Raw genomic sequence first — 23976 nt, forward strand, 5'->3', positions numbered from 1 at the left:
AGACTGGCCAAACCTGGAGACATTCTACAGCTCCATCAGTTCAACTGGTGAAATGGATAAGCAAAATGTGGCATATCCATACATTGGAATACTGTTCTGTACTAAAAACTAATGATACATGCTCCAATATGGATGAATCCCCAAAATATTATGCTAAGTGAAAGAAGTCAGATGCAAAATATTTTATATTTTTTATTCCATTTATATGAAATCTCCAATAAAGGCAAATGTTTAGAGACCGAAAGCAGGTTAGCGATAGCCTGGGGTTGGGGTGAGAGCAGGATTGACTGCAAACAGGCATAAGGGATCTTTTGGAATGTTCACCAGCTGAATTTTGGTGATTTTTTCATAACTCCTTAAATGGTACATTATAATGGCATGTAAATTATACCTCAGTGAAGCTATTTTTAGAAAGAGGATCAGATAATATTCAGGGATGATTCCAAGAGCACCAGTTATTGATTTAAAAGCATATGTGAAATATGTGTTGTACTGAATGTTAAATATTTTTAAAAGGAGTACATTTTGTTTTAATAAGTATATTAGGTCCAGAATCACTACAATTCTTCATTAAGGCTAAGAGAACGCTAAATGAATTTAAACTTCAGCCAAAGGGATTCAGGAAAAGCTAAAGGAATAAAGTGTTCTTTGGTGATTGTAGGGCATAGGAATGGATGTGGAAGGGAGACTTATACATGGAACCTCTTTTTATGTGTATGATTTTAAATTCTAATACACAGTCATATTAGCTATATACCAAAACATCTTTGCATATATTTAAATATACTATTTTGTAAACTCACTATTCATTGTAATTATACTGACAGTAGCATCACTGAAGATGTGCATTCAGATTTGGTTGTCTTTTTTTAGGTCGTAATAAGAAAAATAAATACCATTTTGGCTTTAGGAACAAATGATTCTAGTAAAAGAATAAAATCATCAGAAGTCTGACATCAGTTTTGCAAGTTTATTCTAACCTGAAATAAACATTCACAAATGGTTGTAAATTACTGTACATACAGAAGAAAAGTAAATAGGTAATCTGAACAGATGAGTTTATCTATACTCCTGGGTGGTTGTTACCATTTACTCAAATACTCACGGAGGTTGCATTGTGAAAAAAAAATTGTCAATCAAAGATGAAGGCATAAAATTGAATTGAAAAGTAATTTTACTTTCAAATGGTTTGCAAATATAGATGTTAAGTTTGGAATGAATGTCGTTAATGACCATAGCTGTGAGAGTTATACACCTGCTGATCACTAGAATATTATAATAAATGAGGTTGATTTTCCTGTTGACTACCCCATTTTTTCTCACTATGGTCTTATTACTTTTTCTATCACATTGCTGACCTTTAGCCATAAATGCTCACTTACAGATATAAAAATGTATGAACTCATATATGGTTTTTTTTTTAAGTATCTTTAAGTGCAGGAGAAGCGATTCCAGTGTTGCTTGTCTTTTTCTGCTTTGTTAGGTCACAGGAGATTTTAGATGGTGAAAATCAAGCCTATAATACAAGTGAAGAGCTGTTTTACAAGCAGCCTTTCTTGCAGAAACTAAATTGTCCCCAAAAAAGCACATAAGCGTAATGAAGCTTTTAAGTAGTCACACATGCATTCATATTCTCTCTTATGAATGACTAATTTTAATTTTTTTTTAAAGTAGCAATTCAGCTTGCTTTCAGAACCATTTAAGCTTAGCACATGATTTTGTTTTCCCTCCAAAACTAACTCTTCTTATTTATGAGGTAGGGAAGGTTTGCATTTTATTTTTTGCAAAAACAGTAGAATAAATCCTCATCTCCATATGTGTGGCTTACTCCTGATACCTCTGTCCTAAGTTGGATGCATTTAGAAATTCATCCAGAGCCGTAACGGTTAGATTTAACTGAACTATTTTGCGCACACCAAAGCCTGGCCTCTATGAGGGCAAAGACACGCCATGCGCTCACTGTGAACCTCACAGCTCAGGGGGTCCACCTCTCTTAATATTTGTTGAATTATATTAAAAGATCCACCATAGAGAGGAACACATCTTTCTTTTGAATTTTCACACAATCCTCAGGAGTATTCTGTCTGGAATCCTCTTTCTGCAGATATCTGCATGGTTCCAACCTTTTGCTTTACTCAACTCTTTGCTCAAATGGCACCTTCTCTAGGAGGCCTTTTCTAACTACGTTTCCTAAAATAACACTTCCCACCCCATCTCTCTCTATCGCCTTGCTCTACTTTATTTTTTATTCATAGACGTTGTTGAGGGCTGACATATTATATGTGTACTTACTTGTATATTATTGTTTTCCTTCATTAACACACATGCTTCACAAAGGCAGGGACTTGCTTTATTCACTGTGATATCCCAGTATCTCCTTTCATGTTAGGTGCCTATTAGGTGCTCAATATATAGATGATCAAATATATCATGCCAGTAGGGCTTCAACAAAGCAGTTCAGCAAATATTTCCAATTAACTACAAAGTTCTAACTGTGTGAGAATACTGTGGTAATCAGAATGTGGTCTCAGCCCTCAGGAAGCTCATAGACTGGAAGAGACAGATTGTAGACAGCAGCCTATGATGATACCCATACATGTTTACCAAGACTCCCTGCAGCAGGATGAAAGCTATCACGCCTACAACCCCACCCATTCCCTCTCTCCAGCATGGAGGTTGGGACATTGATATAGGATTATGTAGTCATTTATGAGCCACTCAAATTTTAGTTATTAGAAAATTAAAGGCCAGAAACACACAGTTCGCCAAACAATCCACAGTGACTTAAGTTGATGATGGGGAGCAGTTAGGTAGAACTTTCTGTGAGCCAGGTACTCTCTAAGCACTTTTTTATACATACACTATGTAGCACTCACAACAATCCTAGAGTACTATTATTTTACACATTTTACTGAAGAAACTAAGACACAAAAGATTAAGTGACTTGCCCAGTGCCACACTACTAAACAATGGTGAAGCCAGAATGTGAACCCAGAAAAATCTGGTTTCAAATATTGCTCTTAACCATTATGGCATATTTCTACACTTGTTGATAACGTCATAATAACAATCTATCACACACACAATAGCAGTACTTGAAAACTACAACCAGTGTCACCTCTCTTGTACCTAGACATGAGAAAACTGGGAACTTTACAAATTGCTAAGCCTTTCAGGGAAGTCAGACTGTTTTATGAAATTTAGAATGAGAAACTTTTAAACTCTAAAATGGACTTCGAAATATCAAATTCTAGTAACCCTTTTAATCTCAATTAGAATGTTACTAGCAAGTAGTAAAACTGAACTATTTGGGACTGCATGTTATTCACCCATGAAAACAAAGGAAAATATTTGCTTATTTGCATCAGATTATGATCCATAAAGTATACTATAGTTACTGATCTAGAACACCAAGGGAAAATGAAAAAAAAAAAATCAGTATTAGAGGTCAAAAAACATGCTGTGATAAGTCAAAAAAGTTGTGATTATGTTCAGTTTCTAAATCTGTGTAGTTTTCAAGGAGGAGGTAGCATTTCAACTCAAAACTGTGATGGATGAATATAATTTCAGTAGGCTTAATGAGAGAAGGGGGTTTCCAAGGGAAATGCATAAGCAAAGGCACAAAATACAAAAGGATGGAATATGTTTAAATAGCAGCAAGCACAATGGTATTATCATTGTGGCAGCTCATTCCAGGGTCCATGTCACATCCTCTGGGTCCTCCTCTGATAACAGTTGTAGATGCAGTGGACAGTTTGGTATAAGCTTGCTTGGATAGTGTCCCATATCAAGTGCCACTCAGAGCCTTTGATGCTGTGGGACCCTACTCCACCCACAGACAAGCATAGCCTAGAAATACTGGGACGATAAGGCCCCGAGAGGCAACCCTTAACCATTGGACATTGGGAATCAGTGGGTATATATGCTCCCTCCTCCCACTCTTCAGGTGGACAACTCTGAGAGATGTCTGTACATGTCTCTAGACGTCCTTATAGAATGGAGTCCTATAGCAGTGTCATTGACAGTGTGTCCTTAGCTTTTCCTCTTTTGTTTTCTCATTCTCCCTACTTACATCCTGGAATCCCTTCTCCAATAAGCTCTTTGCACTTATGTCCTTTCCTCAGACTCTGCTTTTGAGGATTTGCTTCTTAAAGAAGCTGCACAACACAACCAGGTACATGAGATAGCTCAAAGGGTTGGATTGTCAAACAAACTCCTAAGAATCAGAGATCTTAGCCAGTATTAAAGCACACGAAAAGCAGAACGAGAGCTGGCACTACCAATGCAGCTCTCCAGTTCTTTCTAAATGCGCTTTGGCCCAGATTTAACAGACGACTTATCTAAACAATACAGGCATACCTCGTTTTATTGGGTTTCAGTTTATTGGGCTTCACAGATACTGCTTTTTTTTTTACAAATTGAAAGCAAAACCCCACACCAGCAAAAAGATTACGACTCACTGAAGACTTAGATGATGGTTGGCATTTTTTTTAGCAATAAAGTATGTTTTAATTAGGATATGAACATTTTTTAGACATAATGCTATTGCACTTAGTAGACTACAGTATAATGTAAATATACCTTCTATATGCAATTGGAAACCAAAACATTTGTGTGACTTGCTTTATCACATGTACTTTATTATGGTGGTGGTCTAGAACCAAACCTGCAATATCTCCAAGGTATGCCCATACCTAAGAGAGCAATCAGTACCTAAGAGAGAGTATGACTCACCCAAAGGGAGCTGTTACATTTATAGTTTATGTGACATTTTCAAGGGAAACATACCCCATAAGTGCAGTTTCTCCATTGCAGAATAGAGAATGAACATACTTCCTGCAGGGAAGGATTGTTCTGAGACTTAATAAGATAATGTTTATAACATATGCTAAAAACAGGTAAAGAATGGTTATTTTCTTCTCTACTGGAAATCATAATGGATTATTATTTCTATGTCTTAGCTACGTCCATATCTCTAATACCTTGTATTTTGCTACTAAGGCATTGACTGAATATTAGTTGAATGAATTGATGAATCAGGAGGAGAATTTAAATAGGAGACCATGAAGTAGAACAATTACTAGTAACAATGGGCTACAAAGTAGGACTATTCATATACATTGCTAAAATGGAATAGAAGTATTGGTTGTCATAATAGAAGAGATTTAGGTTTAGATTAAATTTTATTCTCTGAGTGGATATTTAAAATCACCCAGGATGATGACATAAGAGGAAATTATGATATAGGTACTAAATTGCCCAGAAATATGATGGAATGTGTCAAATATCAATAGATGATAATCAGTATTGTGTAGATTTAAGGAAAAATAAAATTTAATATTTTAAAGTTTTACAATGTTAGCATCAAAGAAATTTAAGTGCATATAAACCACTCACCAGGCATATGCTGAATCATTCAGTGTCTTATTGCATTGTTTTCTGAAGAGGAAATTTTGCAAAGTATATTCTCTGACCACAGTGGAATTAAATTAAAAATCAGTAGCACTGTAATATATAGAAAAGACTGTACTGTTTGGAAATTAAACAGCACACTTCTAAGTATCCCAGATTCAAAGAAGAAATCATATGGGAAATTAGAAAATATTTCAAACTGAATAAAAATTAAAATACAACGTATTAGAATTTGTGGGATGCAGGTAACATAATGTTTAGAGCAAAGCTTATAGTTTTAAGAGAAAAATTTAAAATTTATCATCTAACTTTTCATTCTAAGAAGTTGGATGGGGAGGGAGGGGAACAAATTAAACCCAAAGTAAATAGAAGGAAAGAAATAATAAAAATAAAATCGATAAAATTGAAAATGTGCCCTGGCTGGTTGGCTCAGTTGGCTGGAGTGTCATCCCGAACACCAAAAAAAAAAAAGCTGCTGGGTTCCATTCCCAGGCAGGGCGTGTCCCAGGTTGGGTTTGATTCCCAGTCAGGGAATGTGCAAGAGGCAAGCAATCATGCTTCTCTCTTACACTGATACATCCATGTTTCTCTCTCTCTCTAATTAATTTTTTTAAATCTTTATGAAAAAGAATAGAGAAATTTTACAAAGCCAAAAGTTGTTTCTTTAAAAAGATAAACTTGATAAACCATAGCAGGATTGATTAATAAAAAGAGAAGTTACAAATTACCAATGTCAGGAATGAGAGAGAGGATATCCCTACAGATCCTATTGATGATAAAGAGACAATGAAGAGGAAAATATGGATAACTTTATAGCAATATACTCAACAGCTTTATTTTATTTTAATTTATTTTTTAATCCTCACACAAGGATACTTTACCATCAAGTTTTTTAGATAGAGTGGGAGTAGGGAGGGAAAGTGAGAGAGAAACATTGATGTGAAACAAACACATCGATTAGCCTCCCACACGACCCCAACTGGGGCCGGGTATTGAACCCACAACTGAGGCATGTATATGCCCTTGACTGGGAATCCAACCCATGACTCTGGTCCACAGGCCAGTGCACTAACCACTGAGCCAAACTGGCTAGGACTAAACTCAGCAACTTTAAATGAAACCCACAATTTACAAAAACTGGAAAAGAAAAATTAGAAATTTGAATAACCTTATAACCTATTAAAGAAATGAATGTGTAACCAAAATCTTCCTACAAAGAAAACTTCAGTCTTGAATGAATTTTATTAACAGTTAAAGAATAACCAGTACCATTGTAAATACATTTTCAGACAACAGAGTAGGAGTAAAACACTTTCCAGATCACTGCATGGGACTAGCTTTTTGGTTGGGGGAAAGGGGGTGAAAAACTTGTTTTTCTAAACTCCAAGTGGTAACATATGCTGTAAAGTCCATGATCAGTGGTGTGTGTCACCTTTCCCCAGGCCCTCCTCTGGGCACATGCAGGCTCTAAGGGCAGGTGACTGTGGCCAAGCCCCACCCCAGCCCAGATGAGGTGACTGCACCCAACGCAAACACCCTACAGGCCCAAGTCCTGTGAACCCACTGTATGAAAGATGCTCAGGTCCCCATGGGTTCAGGTCTGGATTCCTGGAACTGGCCCACTCCCACTGTGTGAAGCTGTGGGATGGTGCTTCTCCCAGGTAACAAGTGACTAGAGCAGGGGCTGCAGACTCCCACTCAGGGGTCCCCTTGCCCTGGATCTGGCCTCCAGCCACCCTCGGTCTCGTCTGACATAGATAGTACAAGAAAATTAAAGACCAATGCCCCCCCCCCCCCATGAACATAGGTGTAAAAATCCTCAACAAAGTGCTAGCACAATTGAAATTATGTCGAATACAGGCTGGTTTTACATATGAAAATAAATCATATGGACAGAATAAAGGAGAAAACAATAGGATTATCTCAATTAGGGCAGAAAAATCATTTGACAAAATATCACACCCTTTCCTGATTTAAAAAAAACTCACAAAAATTTAGAGATAGAAGAGAACATCTGCAGCCCGATAAAGGAAACTTTCATCTAACATCATATTTAACAGAAACGTACTGAATACTTTCCCCCTATTATCAGGAACAAGGCAAGGTTTTGTACTCTCACCACTTCTATTTTGTATATGCTGGAGGTCCTAGCTGGTGCAGTAATGGAGGGAAAAGAAAGAAAAGGTATAAAGATTAAAAAAAGCAGAAGTAAAAGTCTTTATTCACTGAAGACATGGTTCTTTATTTAGAAAATCTTTAGGAACCTCCAAAACAACAACTAGTACTTAAGAGTGAATTAAGCAAGGTCACATGAAACAAGGTCTATATACAAAAATCAATGGTATTTCTATATACTAGTAACATTTGGCTGGTAATTGGTATTTTCAAATTCTTTTTCATCATGTCAGAAAATAAAATACTTAGGAATAAATTTAACAAAAGATATGCAAAACTCCTAAATTGAAAACTGTAAAACATCGTGAAATAAATTAAACAAGGACTAAATAAATGGAGAAATATATCATGTAAGTTGATTGAGAAACTCAATGTTGTTCTTCCCAAATTGACCTATAGATTCAGCACAATCCAAGTTAAACTCTCAAGAACTTTTTTTTTTTTTATAGAAAATGATAAGTGGATCCTATAATCTATATGGAAAAACAAGGACCAAACAACCCTTGAACAAAACTAAGCTGAATACTTTTTTTTAACTAGTTTTAATTTAAGACTTACTATAAATCTGCAGTAATCAAAGCAAAGTGGCATTGGTATAAGAATGGACAAATAAAACAAATGGATCAATACAGTCCAGAAATAGATCCACACATGTGTATGTATAGCCAATTGATTTTCAACAAAGTACCAGTGCATTTCAGTGAGGAAAGGAGAGTCTCTAACAAATGGTGCAGAGATGACTAGAAAAACGTACAGAAGAAATAGACCCACACCCACAGCTACTTCACACAATACACAGAAATTAATTAGAGATGGATCATAGACTAAGTGTAAAAACCAAAACTATAAAGATCTAGAAAGGAACGTATGAAAGTATTTTTTGCAACTTTTGGCTAGGCAAGGATTTTTTGGACATAGGAAGCACAAGTATAAATAATGATAAACTGAACAAATGTCCATCCATCAATAGGAAAATAAATCAATTAATCTGCTAATCAAAATTCACAGTTGAGCAATAAGCTAATCTAGATAAAGTATATATGAGTTTCTCTGTACTATTCTTGATACTTTCCCCTAAATTAGAAAGCATTTCCAAATAAAAGGTTTAAAAAGATACCATTAATATAATAGGCAAGAAAATATTTACAATACATATATATGTCAAAGAACATGTATTCAAAATATATAAAGAACTCTTACAATTATAATAAGAAAACAACTCAATAAAAATGGGAAAAAAGACTTAACAAACTTCACAATATATACAGTAAATACATGTAAAAGTGTTTAGTGTCATTGTGCATAAGAGAAATGCAAATAAAATCACAATGATATTTATTTCATACCTATTAGAATTGGCTAACACTGGAGTCTGATAGTAACAAAAGTTGGTGAGGATGTGTAACCACTGCAGTCACTTTGGAGAACTGTATATAAAGTTATACATGCATCTTCCCCAATGACCCAGTAAGCCCATTCCTAATTATCAAAAAAAATGAAAGTAAACATATATAAGAAGACTCTACAAGCATGTTCCTACAGATTTTCATAGGAAACCAGTACTGGAAACAAATGTCCATTATTAGGAAAATAGATCAATGAATTGTTATATAGCCATACATGATTTAGCAATTTTAAAAAAGAACTATTGGTACATGCTACAATATGGATGAACTCAAAAACATAATGTTATAAGTGAAAGAAGCCAGTCACAAAATAATATATTCTATACCAGTGGTTCTCAACCTTCCTAATACTGCGACCCTTTAATACAGTTCCTCATGTTGTGACCCCCTACCATAAAATTATTTTCATTGCTACTTCATAACTGTAATTTTGCTGCTGTTATGTCTTGGGCGACCCCTGTGAAAGGGTCCTTCAACCTCCAAAGGGATCGTGACCCACAGGTTGAGAACTGCCGTTCTGTACCATTCCATTTATAAGTTCAAGAACAGATAAAACTTACCCATGATGATAGAAACCAGGAGTGAGGCTTGACTAGAAGGGGCCAGGAGGAAACTTTCTAGGGTGATGTAAATGTTCTATATTTTGATTGAAGCAGTGATTCTGTGTGTATATACATTTATCAAAACGCATGAGATTATACACTGAAATCTGTGCATTTTTGTTATATAAATTTTACCCCAATAACTAAAAGAGAAAATAACTATTTTTATGATATTTATTCATCGTATAGGGTAGAATGTTGACTCTCTAATAGTTTTCCTATTGTGAACAATAAAATTATAAACCCCTTACCTTGGCATAAAGAACCTGCATGATGCCCTGGCCGGTTTGGCTCAGCGGTTGGAGCATAGACCTGCGGTACAGAGAGACCCGGGTTCGGTTCCCACTAAGGGCACGTACCTCAGTTGCAGTTTGTCCCTGGCCCTGGTTGGTCGTGCGGGTGGCAGCCACTCGATGTGTTTCTTCACATTGATGTTTCTCTCTCTCTCTCCCTCCCTCCCACTCTATCTGAACAAAAAAAATGGAAAAATGTCCTCGGGTGAGGATAAAAAAAAAAAAGAACCTGCATGATTCAGCTCCTGCCTGCCCTTTCTACTTCATGTCCCTCCTTACCTTCTAGGTGCTACCCCTGATGGCTTTCCTGTGTAAAGTAGGCCATTTCTTGATCTTTTCTAGCTCAGTCTCTTATTTGTTTTATTTATTGCATTTCCAATACTTGCATTTATTTTGTCTCTTTATACTTTACACCTGTCTTCTCCACTAGAATAGAAGTTCCAAGAGGGTAGGGACTTTGCCTTTTTTTTTTTACTGTTCTATTCCCTAATGTATTCCCAGGATATTGCCTGGTTTCAGTGAGTATTTGTTGAGCATGTGAATGGATGAAAGAATGAATGAACAAATTTTCTTATTGTTCCATATAGAGAAAATGATAGTATAGTCAGATGTTTCTCTGTTTGGAGTTTGATCCTTACCTAATTCAAATAAAAATTATATAGTCTTGTTCCTACAAGTAAAACAATCTTTAATAAAACTGTGCCTCACATGAGTTTTTGGTTGATGCAACCAAACGTTTTGTTTATGGAATTCTGGCAATGCTTTCCAAATATATTTGATCCTGTTTTCTATTGGTAAAATGTTTGAGCACACTAACCATATAGGTACACTTATTTATTTCAAATATATATAAATGTATTGCTGTACTACTACATAATAAAATGTACACAGAAATAACATTTTAACAGGGTGGATTGAAAGATCGTTCGGGTATTTTCCTCCTGTTTTTCAGTGGATGGCTGTGTACCTCTCCTCTTCCCCATGTGCTTATCTCCCTTTGAGCGCACTGCCTTGAGGAAAATATTATACTACATTTATTTACATGACTAAGTGTAAAACTACAGTATTGTTAACACTTTTGCATTTTAAACCTTACCTGTATGGACTGAAAGAATTTATTTCTTTTTAAAATGATTTATGACATCATATAGTACAGGTAGGATAGAATTTTTAGCTTTATGGGCATATTCTGAAGTTATCTCATCTAATTTTTACTGTACTTATTCTTAACGTTGTTCAATTATAGTTTTCTACAGAAAAATATGTAGAGTATTATAGAGGAAGGAAATAGTGTGATTAGAAAAGGGGCAGGGGAAGCAAGCAAGAGCTACAGAAAAGGTTCTGCTATAGGCCAGTATCTCTGATAAACATAGACGCTAAACTTCTCAACAAAATATTAGCAAACCAGATCCAGCAATACATTAAAAAAAAAAATGATACATCATGATCAAGTGAGATTTATTTCAGGGTGCAAGTTTGGTACAGTATCCAAAAATAAATAAATGTGATACACCACATAAGAAAAAGAATGATAAAAATCACATCTTATCCATAGATGCAAAAAAAAATAAAGTCCAGCACCCATTTATGGTAAAAACTCTCAGCAAAATGGGAATAGAAGGAACATAACTCATCATAATGAAGGCCAAATATGACAAACCCAGAGTCAACATCATACTCAAAGGGCAAAAACTACAAGCATTTCCCTTAAGACTAAGAACAAGACAGGGATGTCTACATAGTTCTGGAAGTCCTAGCCACAGCAATCAGACAAGAAGAAAAAGGAAAAGGCATCCAAATTGGAAACAAAAAAGTAAAACTCATTATTTGCAGATGACATAATGTATACTGTATATAGAGAACCTTAAAGATTCTACCAGAATGCTACCAGAACTGATAAATGAATTCAGTAAAGTAGCAGGATACAAAATGAATACCCAAAAGTAAGTTGCTTTTTTATATACCAATAGTGAACTATCAGAAAGGGAAACTGAGAAAACAATCCCATTCACAATTGCTTCAAAAAGAATAAAATACCTAGGAATAAATTGAACCAAGAATGTAAAATACCTGTATTCAGAAAATTATAAGACACTGAAGAAAGAAATTGAAGAACATACAGATAAGCAGAAGAATATATCATCTTCATGGATAGGAATAATTACCATCATTAAAATGTCCATACTACCTGAAGCTATTAATAGATTCAGTACAATTCCAATCAAACTATCAATAGCGTATTTCACAGAACTAGAACAAATATTCCCAAAAATTTATATGGAACCACAAAAGACCCCGAATAGCAAAAGCAATCTTGAGAAAGAAGAACTTGGAGGAATCACACTACCTGATATCAAACTATAACAAGGCCACAGTAATCAAAACAGCATGGTACTGGCATAAAAACAGACATATAGATTAATGAACAGAATAGAGAGCCTGTTCATTAATAAACATACATCTTTATTGTTAATTAAGATTTGATAAGGAGGAAAAAACATACAATGGGGTAAAGATAGTTTATTCAATAAACGGAGTTGGGAAAATTGGACAGATTTGTGTCCCCAAAAAGTGAAACTAGACCACCTTCTTAAACCATACACAAGAATGCACTAAAATGCACTAAAGACTTAACTGTTCAACTCCAAACCATAAAAATCCTAGAAGAAAACATAGACAATAAAATCTCGGACATTGCATTATTATTATTATTATTATTATTATTATTATTTAATCCTCACCTGAGGATATTTTTTCTATCTTCAGGTAGACCAGGAGGGAGGGAAAGAGGAAGAGAGAGAGAGAGAGAGAGAAACATGATGTGAGAGAAACACATTGATTTGGTTGCCTTCTGCACGACCCCAACCGAGGTATGTGCCCTTGGCTAGAATCGAATCCAGGATACTTTGGTCTGTGGGCCAACGCTCTAACCACTGAACCAAACCTGCCAGGGCTTGGACATTTCTTATAGCAGTATTTTTTCTGATATATCTCAGGCAAGGGAAACAAAAAATAAACAGATGGGACTACATCAAACTGAAAAGGTTTTGCACAGCAAAGGAAACCATCTACAAAATGAAAGACAACCTACTGAATGAGAGACTATATTCACTGATACATCTGATAATGGGTTAGTGTCCAAAATTTATAAAGAACTTATACAACTCAACACTAAAAAAACAATTCAATTAAAACATGGGCAAAGGACCTGAATAGACACTTCTCCAAAGAGGACATACAGATGGCCAATAGACATATGAAAAGATGCTCAACATTACTAATCATCAGAGAAATGCTAATTAAAACCACAATGAGATATCACCTCACACCTGTCAGGATGGCTATCATCAATAAATCAACAAGCAAATGTTGGTGAGCATGTGGAGAAAAAGGAACCCTTGTGCACTGTTGGTGTGAATGTAGATCGGTGCAACCACTGTGAAAAGCAGAATGGAGATACCTCAAAAAGTTAAAAATGGCCAACCAGTGTGGCTCAGTGGATTGAACATCATCCCATGGACTGAGAGGTCCCAATTCGATGCCCAGTCAGAGCACATGCCCAGATTGAGGGCTTGATCCCCAGTAGGGGGCATGCAAGAGGCAGCCAATCAATGTTTCTCTCTCACATTGATGTTTCTATCTCTCTCTCCATTCTTCTCTCTATGAAAATTAATAAAAATATGTTTTAAAAATTTGTTTAAGAAATTTAAAATGAACTGCCTTATGACCCAGTGATTCCACTCCTAGGAATTTATTTGAGGAAACCCAAAACACTTATTCATTTTTTTACAATAGCCAAGATTTGGAAGCAGCCCAAGTTCCCATCAGTAGATGAGTGGATAAAAAAGCTATGGCACATTTACACAATGGAATACTACTTGACTATAAAAAAGAGGGAAATCTTACCCTTTTGGACAGCAAGGATGAACCTGGAGAGCATTATGCTAAGTGAAATAAGCTAGTCAGAGAAGGACAAGTACCATGTGATGTCACTCATATGTGGAATCTAATGAACAAAATGAACTAATCAGCAAAATAGAGGAACTCATAGTTGGAGAGCAAGGAGAAGGGGATTGGGGAAGTGGCGGGATTGAGCAAAAAATAAACTCATGGGCATGGGCAATAGTGTGTTGATTGCTGGGGGGAAGCAGAGGGTATAGGAGGGATAAGTGGGGATGGAAGAAGACTTGTCTTGAGGTGGTGAGCACATAATACATTGTATAGATGATGTGTTGAAGAATTGTTCACCTGAAACTTGTATAATTTTGTTAATCAGTGTCACCCCAATAAACTCAATAAAAAGGGAACAAGAAGGCTGTGTTGACTAAAAAAATAACTACACTATAAATATTTGAATGAAATATTTTTTCCTTGGGGGATTGCTAGTTGTAGAAAATTAGCAGTTGGTTCATGTAGACAAGGTTGCTAAAAATAGGGGGGGAAATCACTATTCTCCAATAAAAAGATAGTCTTTCAAGAAGTATCAGTTCTACAATATAGCAGCCTGAGACAGGTTTGGAGGTTTTAAGCCTGCTATATTACCTCTGAGACCTAAAGGAAGCAGAACATAAAAATGAGCCTCTATCAATTTGAAGCAAACCTAATCTTTGTGATCATGGCTGTGCTCTAAATCTATTAAAGATGTTCAAATTCAGTGTCCTTGGTATCACTGCAGGTTGACCTGAATAGTGAGCAATAAACTTGTGTATTATAATTCTGGTTTGAAGATATGTACTTAGAAAATGAAACCGACAGTTGGTGTTTTGTGTCTGTCTCTAAGCAGACTAACAGCCTATATAAAAGGACAGGTGAATTTTGAGGGAAAGAAACCCATAATGTTTTCTTATTTAGTAGGTGACAGTATGTCCCAAGATAACACAAGCTTAAGGGGCTGGAACAAGCATGGTTATTAAAGGCTAGCAGTTTCTCAGTTCATACAAATTGAATTTTTTTCATAGGCTGGAAGACTGGAAATCTAGTATAAAGTACTGAAATAAATTAGCATATTAAGTGAATTTATACATTCAAGCTTCTGAGTACTTTGAATTTAAGGAAGAAATTTTATTATTTCTTGAAAGAAAAAAGGCAATTCTTAAATTTTGTGTTTGATCTCCCTTTTGGAAAGGGCCTATATTGATAAATTATATCATTTTGATGATTGTCCAAAGACATGGTTATTATATTGATGGAAATCTTTCTCTCTTCTTTTATCTTTCTTTTTTTTAGAATTACTGATTTAGGGAATATCAAAAGAAGATTGTACTTATCAACGGTCCATAAAGAATTGTCCTCAACCCCTCTTCATGCAAAAATTCCACTCTTCATGATCAAGCGCAAGATTGTAAGTGTCACATGAATGTTGCTAAAATATGAAATTCAATTCAGCATATATTAATTATGTGCCTAGTCTGTGTATAAGGCATTCTTTTAAGTACTGTGGTGGTATAAAGATGAATAAAATTTATGGTGTTTTTTTTCCCTCATATGATAATGCTTAAAATCTACCAGGTAGAAGAATATAATTATTTGAATATCAGAAATACCACCAAAACTGTAATGGGAAACAAAGTAGAGAGTGAAGGTGCTGTTGGTACTGTGAAAGGAAAAGAAATCCATCTGACTTCAGGATGAGGAAAGGCTGCATAAAGGAGATTTGCATTTAGTATGGACTTTGAAGGACTGTAAGATTTCAACAGGTAGAGATGGGAAGCCAAGATTACAAGCAGAAGGAACTGCATGGAGGCTGGGAAATGGTCCATATTTAGAGAACAGAGAATGATTGATCATTGTTGCCAGATTTTTAAAAAATCATTTTAAGGAAAATCAGTCTTACAATATAACAACCTGGTATAAGTTGGGAGATATTATGCCTGTTGTGTAACCTCTGAGACCTAAAGCAGCATATAATGTAAGTGTCAATAAGCAATAGGTTGCAGGCCAAGATGCTTAGGCCTGATATGACTGACTAGTCTTTCTCAAACTTCAGTCATTTTAATATATCTCTCATGACTACCATGCTTGTGTACTACCTGTTCTAAGATGTATTTAATATTTTCCTTTAAATCAACTCACTTTGGGAGGGGGTAAATAAATTTATTTTGAAAGAAAACTTTAACCACTTACCCAAATGCATAAATACAAATGTAAGGAATCTAGGCTCATGAAAAATCAAGTAAATGTGACACCAACAAAGGAAACTAGTGAAGCTCTAATAAGTGATCCTAATAGAGATCTATGACCTGTCAGACAAAGAATTCAGAATATTTTGCTTAAAGACATTTAGTGAACTTCAAGAATACACAGACTGAAAACTAAATAAAATTAAGAAAACAATGCATGAACAAAATCAGTAGTTCATCAAAGAAATAAAAACCTCAAATACCAAACAGAAATCATAGAGCTGAAAAATACAATAACTGCACTGAAGCATTCAGTAGAGAGCTTCAAAAGCAGATTGAACCATGCAGAAGAAAAAAATCAGTGACCTGGAAGACAGGACAATTGAAATGATTCAATCTGAGGAAAAAAGAAAGAATGAAAAAGAGTCAAGAACGTTTATAGGAATTATGGGACATAATGAAAGGAAACAATATTTGCTTTATGGGAATTTCAGAAGAAAAGGACAGAAAATGTATTTAAAGCAATAATGCCTGAAAACTTTTCAAATTTGGGATGAGAAATAGACATCTAGTTCCAAGAGGTTCAAAGGATCTCAAATAGGTTGAACCTGAATAGGGCTACACAAAGACACATCATAATTAAATTGTCAGAGGTCAAAGAAAGATTTTTAAAAACAGCAAGAGAGCCCAGCCAGTGTGACTCAGTGGTTGAGTGTTAACCCATGCACCAAAAGGTCAGGGCACATGCCCAGGTTGCAGGCCAAATCCCCAGTGGGAGGCATGCAGGAGGCCACAATTGATGCGCTCTCTCTCTCTCTCTCTCTCTCTCTCTCTTTCTTTCAAATTAATAAAGAAAACAGCAAGAGAAAAAAGAGAAGTTACATGCCAGGGAACCCCCATAAGACTCAAAAGATTTCTCAGCAGACATTTTTCATGCCCGAAGAGAATGTGATGGCATTCAAAATGTTGAAAAAAAAACTGTCAACCAAGAGTGCTTCAGCCAGCAAAGCTGTCCTTCAGAAATGAAGGAGGGATAAAGACTTTTCTAAATAAACAAAAGCTGAGGGGAATATAACCAAAGGAAATGAAAACACTAACTCAAAAGATATTTGCATTCCCATGTTCATAGCAGCATTATTTACAATAGCCAAGACATGGAAATGACCTAAGTGTTAACAGATGAATGGTTAGAGATGTTGTGTGTTACATATGCAGTGGAATATTATTTCATTAGAAAATGAGGAAATCCTGCTATTTGCAAAAATATGGATGGACCTTGAGAACAGTATGCTAAGTGAAATATGTCAGACAGAGAAAGACCAATACTATATGATCTGACTTCTATGTGGAATCTAAAATAACAATAACAACAATAAATTTTATTTTTAAAAAAGAGAACAAATTTGTGCTTACCAGAGGCAGGGGATGGAGCAAGGAGGAATTGGAGAAAGGTAGGCAAAAGCTACAGATTTTCTAGTTACAAGATAAAAAGTACTATGGATGTAATGTACAGCTTGATGACTATAGTTAACACTGCTATATGATATATAGGAAAAGTTGTTAAGAGAGTAAATCCTAAGAGTTCTCATCACAAGGAAAATTTTTTTCTTTTTTTTGCTTTTTCTTTTCATTTATCTATATGAGATGATGGATGCTAACTAAATTTACTACAGTAGTCATTTCAAAATATATGTAAGCCAAACCATTATGTAGTACACCTTAAACTTATACAGTGATATATGTCAGTTATTTCTCAGTAAAACTGGAAAAAAAACTAAAAAGGAAAACTTTATATGTTTTACAATGGAAATCCAACATAAATTTCTAAAAATAAAATTTAACCATAAAAATAAACATACTGAAAACAAAACAATATCTTTGAAAAAAAATTTTTTTTAATTGATTTTAGAGAGAAAGGAAGGAAGAGGGAGAAAGAAATAGAAACATCGATGAGAGAGGACATTGACTGGCCACTTCCTACATGCCCCCCACTGGGGATTTGGCCCACAACCTGGGCATGTGTCTTGACCGGGAATCGAACCAGTGACCTCTTGGTGCATGGGTCAACGCTCAACCACTGAGTCACACTGGTCAAGCAAAACAATGTCTTTTTACCTATAGTAACTCATTTAATCCTCAGATTGGCCCCAGGTGGTTATTATATGACTGCCATTTTCCTCAAAAATCTGAGGCTCAGAGAGATTTAAGCAACTTGATTAAGGTTGTTGAGCTAGTGAGTGGGAAAGCAAGATCCAAATTCATTCTCTACCCTACAACATTCCCCTCTGCTCCCACCCTCTCTCTCACCTTATAGCCCTGTGATGGGAGTCTCCTGAAAGTGCAGAATAGATGCCCCAGTTTGGTTGCATGGGTGGTAGACCCAAGTGCCTGCCGTCCCTATCCACACAGCCTCACTCTCACCCATTGGTTTTTAAGACAGCACACCAGTATGAAGTGACAACCCTGTTAGTGATGGGAACCCTTCTACTCTCCACTTCCTGTCCCAGGAGGCCTCAGGATGCACAGGAGCAGCCTTTGTACCACAGGAATGAGGCCTCAGGGAGCAAAAGCACACAGGAGCAGCCTCGGGAGGGGAGCAACTGCAAAGGGCATTCTGACCAGCTCAGCCTAGAGGTCTCTCTGGACTGTGTGCTTACATACGAAATGCTCCCCTGATGCGTAGTGCCTGGGGAAGTACTTCCTTTGACAAAACTATTTTTTTTTTTGGACTATTATTCAGCTATTTAGTACTAACTAAGTACTGTTTCTTGTTTAAGGCTCAGTCCTGATGCATGCTCTGTTAAAAATAGTTTATTTAGAGTTAGATTTATGTTCAAGCTTTCTCTTGGGCATAGCTAGGTTTGAAAGAAAACTGATAAAAGGAGATTATTACTCTATAATCCAGAGTCATTAAATGCCACTCCCATGTACCACAAATCATTTTAAAACTGGTGCATGTTCCACTCTATGAGAGCCACTGTAGTAGAGAATAGGAAGCCATTAAAACCTTTGGTTTGGGAAGGAACACACAGTCAGCTCTGTGCTTTGGGAAAATTAATCTGGTAGTTTGGAGTGGTTTGAAGGGGGTAGAAAGTAGAGATGAGGAGAACATTTGCAGTAATCTGAGTTAGGGTTGATGAGGACTTGGGCTGTACCGGTAGTGGAATGGTTGTTAAGCAACATCAGAAGCATGTAAGCAGATACGCTGGGACTACGTAAGCAGACCTCTTCCATGTCATGTGGCACATGGTGCGACAGCAGGGCCTACAGTGAACTCTGAAGCACAGGGGAGTGGTCAGGGGAGGCCCGCTGAAGAAGGGGATGCCTGAGCTGGGCCTTGAAGGATAAGAGTTAACCAGTTGAAGTGAGGGGAGGGTTCCTAGAAAAGAAAGAGCAGCATTAAGAGCAACTGCATGGTTTGACATTATTATTGACTATATCCCCTATGCTTTACTTAGCCTTCTTATGAATATTTTTATAACTGGTAATTTGTACTTCTTAATCCCTTCTATCTTTTCCACCCATCACTCCCCATCTCCCCTCCCATCTAGCCACCATCAATTTGTTCTCAGTACCTGAGTTTCTGTTTTGTTTATTGGGGCATTCACTCCACAAGGTATATAAATATATAATCATAATGTTGCACATCTGAAACTGATATTGTATGTCAACTGTGATTGAAAAATAAATTTTTGAAAAGAATAGCTGCATGAGCCCGGCTGGTATGGCTCAATGGTTGAGCATCGACCCACGCACCAAGAGGTCGCCAGTACGATTCCCAGTCAGGGCACATGCCCAGGTTGTGGGCCAAATCCCCAGTGGGGGGCATGCAGGAGACGGCCAATTGATGTTCTGTCATCAATGTTTCTATCTCTCTCTCCCTCTCCCTTCCTTTCTCTCTAAAATCAATAAAGAAAAATTTAAAAAAACACAAAGAGTAGTTGTATGAGATGTGCAGGCAAGTTCAGTAACTCAGTGCTGCTGAGGACAGATCAGAATCATAAGTAGGTGTAAGGTTATAGAAGAAAGCAAGGGAAACTTCCTGGTAGGCCTTATATTTTTAGCCAGGAAGCCTGGACTTTTATCTTATAGATGATAGGGAGTCAGTGAGGTGTTTACAGCAGCAGGGTTTGACATGGTCAGATTAGCATTTTAGATTCAAAAATCACTTTGGAAGATGGGTGGGAAAGATAGAACTGGAGACCTACAGGACCATTTAAAACCACAACAGCTGTCACAAAAAAAGTAAAAATGAGAGAAGGGGTTTTGTTTCATTTTGTATCACCAGTGCCTGTACCAGTAGCTGGTTCCTCCTAATCACTCAATAAATAATACAAGTGGATGGGTGGGTGGGTGGATGGATGGATGGATGGATGGATGGATGGATGGATGAATGACATAGTAAAGAGTGATAAGGTCCTAAAGTTGGAAAATAGAAATTATAATGCAGAGAAAGGAACAGAGTTGAATAATAACTAAAAGTTTTAATTGAATATTAGATGTTATAAATGAATGAAGCAAAAGACAAAGTCAGGGATGGCTCTCAGGTTTCTAGTGTGGATGACTGATGATGTGATTAATATATAGAAAGAACCCACTAGAAAAAAAGTAGGTTTAGAAAGGGAAGAAAATGTGAATTAAGGAGTAGCTGAGACATTCAGATTGAGAATTTCAGAGACACATGTGTTAAGAGTCATAGGGAGAAATCTAGCCTGGATATTTGGGCTTCTTCAGCATAAGAATAACGGTCATGAAAATGGATGAAATTGCCTGCAGAGAAAGTTCAGAACAGTAAAAGTAACAACAAAAGAGACTAGAGAAGGAAATTCCAGGGCCTACTTGATATTAAGGGATGGGTAAAGGGAACAAGAGAAGAAGAATCCGTGAAGAGATAGGGTAACAATGAGAAAGTGATGTGAATCAGAGTGGAATATCATGGAAACCAAGTTTTAACAAGGGAGAATAGTCAAGATGTGAAAGTATTTGTGGGACATGGCAGTCAGGAGGCCATTATTGGTAACTTCAGTGAGAAATGTTGGTATATCAGGGAGGAGGCAGGGCAGTAGGCTAAGAAAATGGAAGGTGGAGATATCAAGTACACGCTAGCCATCTCTTGCAGCAGGTAGATCTATTGGGCTTGGTGTTCAAGTATGTATAAGGAGAGGAACCAAGGATAACTTTAAGGTTTTGAGTCTGCAAAACTTGGAAATTATGACTGGACTATGGAATAAGTTGACGGTTTTTATTTGCAGTACAATCATTTAAAAATTTATTTAGTATTAACCATTTATAATGCTCAAATATTAAATTCAAATACCCCAGTTATTAAAGTTAAATCATTTAAGACATTAAGGAAATACTTTAATGCCTTACAAATAAAATTATGTTCATCCTCTTATGTTTGGGTATTGATTTCCTTATTTATCTAAGATTATTTAGGAGTTCAGAGTTAGATGTTTTCCAAGAATTAAATCATATGTGAGACCAACATGCTATTATTCGGTGCATGGTTAAAATTTGCCATTACCTGGCTATAATCCAATTATATGGAGTAGCCTTCATCCAATGACATTTATAGGAATACAGTTCTTTGAAATATAATATATTTTTACAAGTAAACTTTGCTGAGATAAGAAGGAAACTTGACAGCGATCTTTCAGAATTAATGAGTCAGATGAATATATGGTAGCAGTTCCAGATATCTAATGACATGAGAAATTTACCATTTAAACAACAAAAAGCTGTAATAAGCTTCATGGGCAGTGTTCTGTAACTCATTCATCTACCTAATTTTCCTGACCCCCCCTGTCAGACGGCTCAATAGAGAATATAAAAGAAAGGACATGTAGGCAAGAAAGCTACATGTGGTTGTTTAAAAAAATATCTTGGCCCTGGCCGGTTTGGCTGAGCAGTTAGAGCATTGGCCCACAGACCAGAGAGTCCCAGGTTTGGCTCCCGCTAAGGGCACGTACTTTGGTTGCAGTTTATCCCTGGCCCCAGTTGGGGTTGTGTGGGTGGCAACCACCTGATGTGTCTCTCTCACACAGATGTTTCTTTCTCTTTCTCTTCCTCCTTCTCCCACTCCTGCTTTATCTATATAAAAAAAATCTTGGTGTGAATAAATTAAACTAGTCACTGTCTTAAGTGACTTCAGCTCATGCTTAATTTTAAAAAGCAAAACAGTTATAACATGTCTAGAACTTCTCTTCTGAAGGTGGTTGAAATAATTGTTCACTTGCATTTGAGGTCATTCTAAGCAATAAGCAAGGATAAGGTATTTGTTTCTACAGTGTTCCCCATCCTAGTGAGACCATCAAGTCATAACTACTTGTAATCAGTTCTAATTATTCTATATTTTGTTCAGTATAAACATGTAAATAATATATAGCATTTAAGAGCATGGTGTCTGAGTTCTGACACTTATAACTTGTGTAACCCTGTGTAAGTTCCTACATTCATTTTCCTCACCTATAAAATGCAGATAACATGAGGTATACATACTATTAAGGTTGTGGTATAGATTTGCTGAGTTAATAAACATAAGGCATTTAGAACAGTACTGGACATGGACCAAGCCCTAGGTATGTGTTATACCTTCTATTTGCTCTTCAGGTGCTACTTCTTTCAGGAAGCCCTTTGTTATTTCCCCTCTGCGGAATAGATATTTTGGGAATAACTCATTATTGGCATTCACAAATTAAAATTCTCACAACACTTCTTCACCCTGTATTTTAATTATATATATATATATATATATATATATATATATATATATATATTTAGCTGCTCTATTCTCCCCCCTTAGACTTACAAGCATGTCTTATTTGACATCTATCTCTAGTCCCTATAGGTACATGACACGTAGAAGGTGCTAATAAATGTTTGTTGAACAAATTGACAGGTCTTAATGTGCCACTTGGTATGGGGGATAAAATAATGAGTTAATCATATACAAGTTATATAAGCTTTCTAATCATTTGGTTATTCCAGAAGTATCTAGAGTATTCAAATAAATATTAAGAAATTCAATTCTAAAACTTGTTCTCATTTCCCCTCAGTTTCCTCTCAATCCAAGAGATATGACAGCAGAGGGTCTTTTCATTTTCAATGCTTATGTGTTCCCAATAAGCCCTTATTGAGTTAAAGCTGAGTCATGTTTTAGGGGACATTTCTACAGAGAGCAGCAAGGTGACAGAGACTACGCTACCCTTTCAAAATAACACACACACACACAACACAAAATCTATGGGATGCAGCGAAAGCAGTTCTGAGAGGGAAGTTCATAGCACTACAGGCCTACTGCAAGAAACAAGAAAAATTTCTAATAGACTATTTAACCTCACAACTTAAAGAACTAGAAAGCAAACAAAAACAACACCCCAGAGCAAGTAGAAGGATGGAAATAGTAAGGATCAGAGCAGAAATAAATGACATGCAGAACAAAAAACAATTCAAAGGATCAATGAAACAAAGAGCTGGTTCTTTGAAAAGATAAACAAGATTGATGGACCCTTAGCTTGACTCACCAACAAACAAAGAGAGAGAACCCAAATATACAAAATCAGAAATGAAAGAGGAGAAATAATAACTGACACCACAGAAATACAAAGGATCGTTAACAAATATTATGAACAATTATACGGCAACAAATTCGACAATCTAAGCGAAATGGACAAATTTCGAGAAGCACATAGTCTCCTAAAACTGAACTAGGAAGAGATAGAAAACTTCAAAAGACCAATAACAACAAAAGAAATTAAAGATGTAATCAAGACTCTCCCAACAAACAAAAGCCCAGGCTCGGATGGCTTCACGGGGCAATTTTACTGAACATTCAAAGAAGAACTAATACCCATTCTCCTCAAACTATTTCAGAAAATTCAAGAAGAAGGAAAACTTCCAAACTCATTTTATGAGGCCAGCATAATTCTAATTCCAAAACCAGAAAAAGACACAACAAAGAAAGAAA

General features: G+C 36.2%; 1 protein-coding gene across 2 annotated transcripts in view; it reads left to right on the top strand.

Moving 5' to 3' along the window:
- The window catches only part of CFAP20DC (CFAP20 domain containing), a 258264-nt gene that overhangs the window by 68028 nt on the left and 166260 nt on the right, over positions 1-23976 (top strand). For both annotated transcript variants that reach the window (XM_036267094.1, XM_036267095.1), the window contains exon 5: positions 15115-15229. In XM_036267094.1, coding sequence (XP_036122987.1) covers positions 15115-15229 — 115 coding nt within the window. The remainder of the gene's footprint in view (positions 1-15114; positions 15230-23976) is intronic.

The sequence above is a fragment of the Molossus molossus genome, unplaced genomic scaffold (genome assembly GCF_014108415.1).
Source record: "Molossus molossus isolate mMolMol1 unplaced genomic scaffold, mMolMol1.p scaffold_m16_p_18, whole genome shotgun sequence".
NCBI classification, from domain to species: Eukaryota; Metazoa; Chordata; class Mammalia; order Chiroptera; family Molossidae; genus Molossus; species Molossus molossus.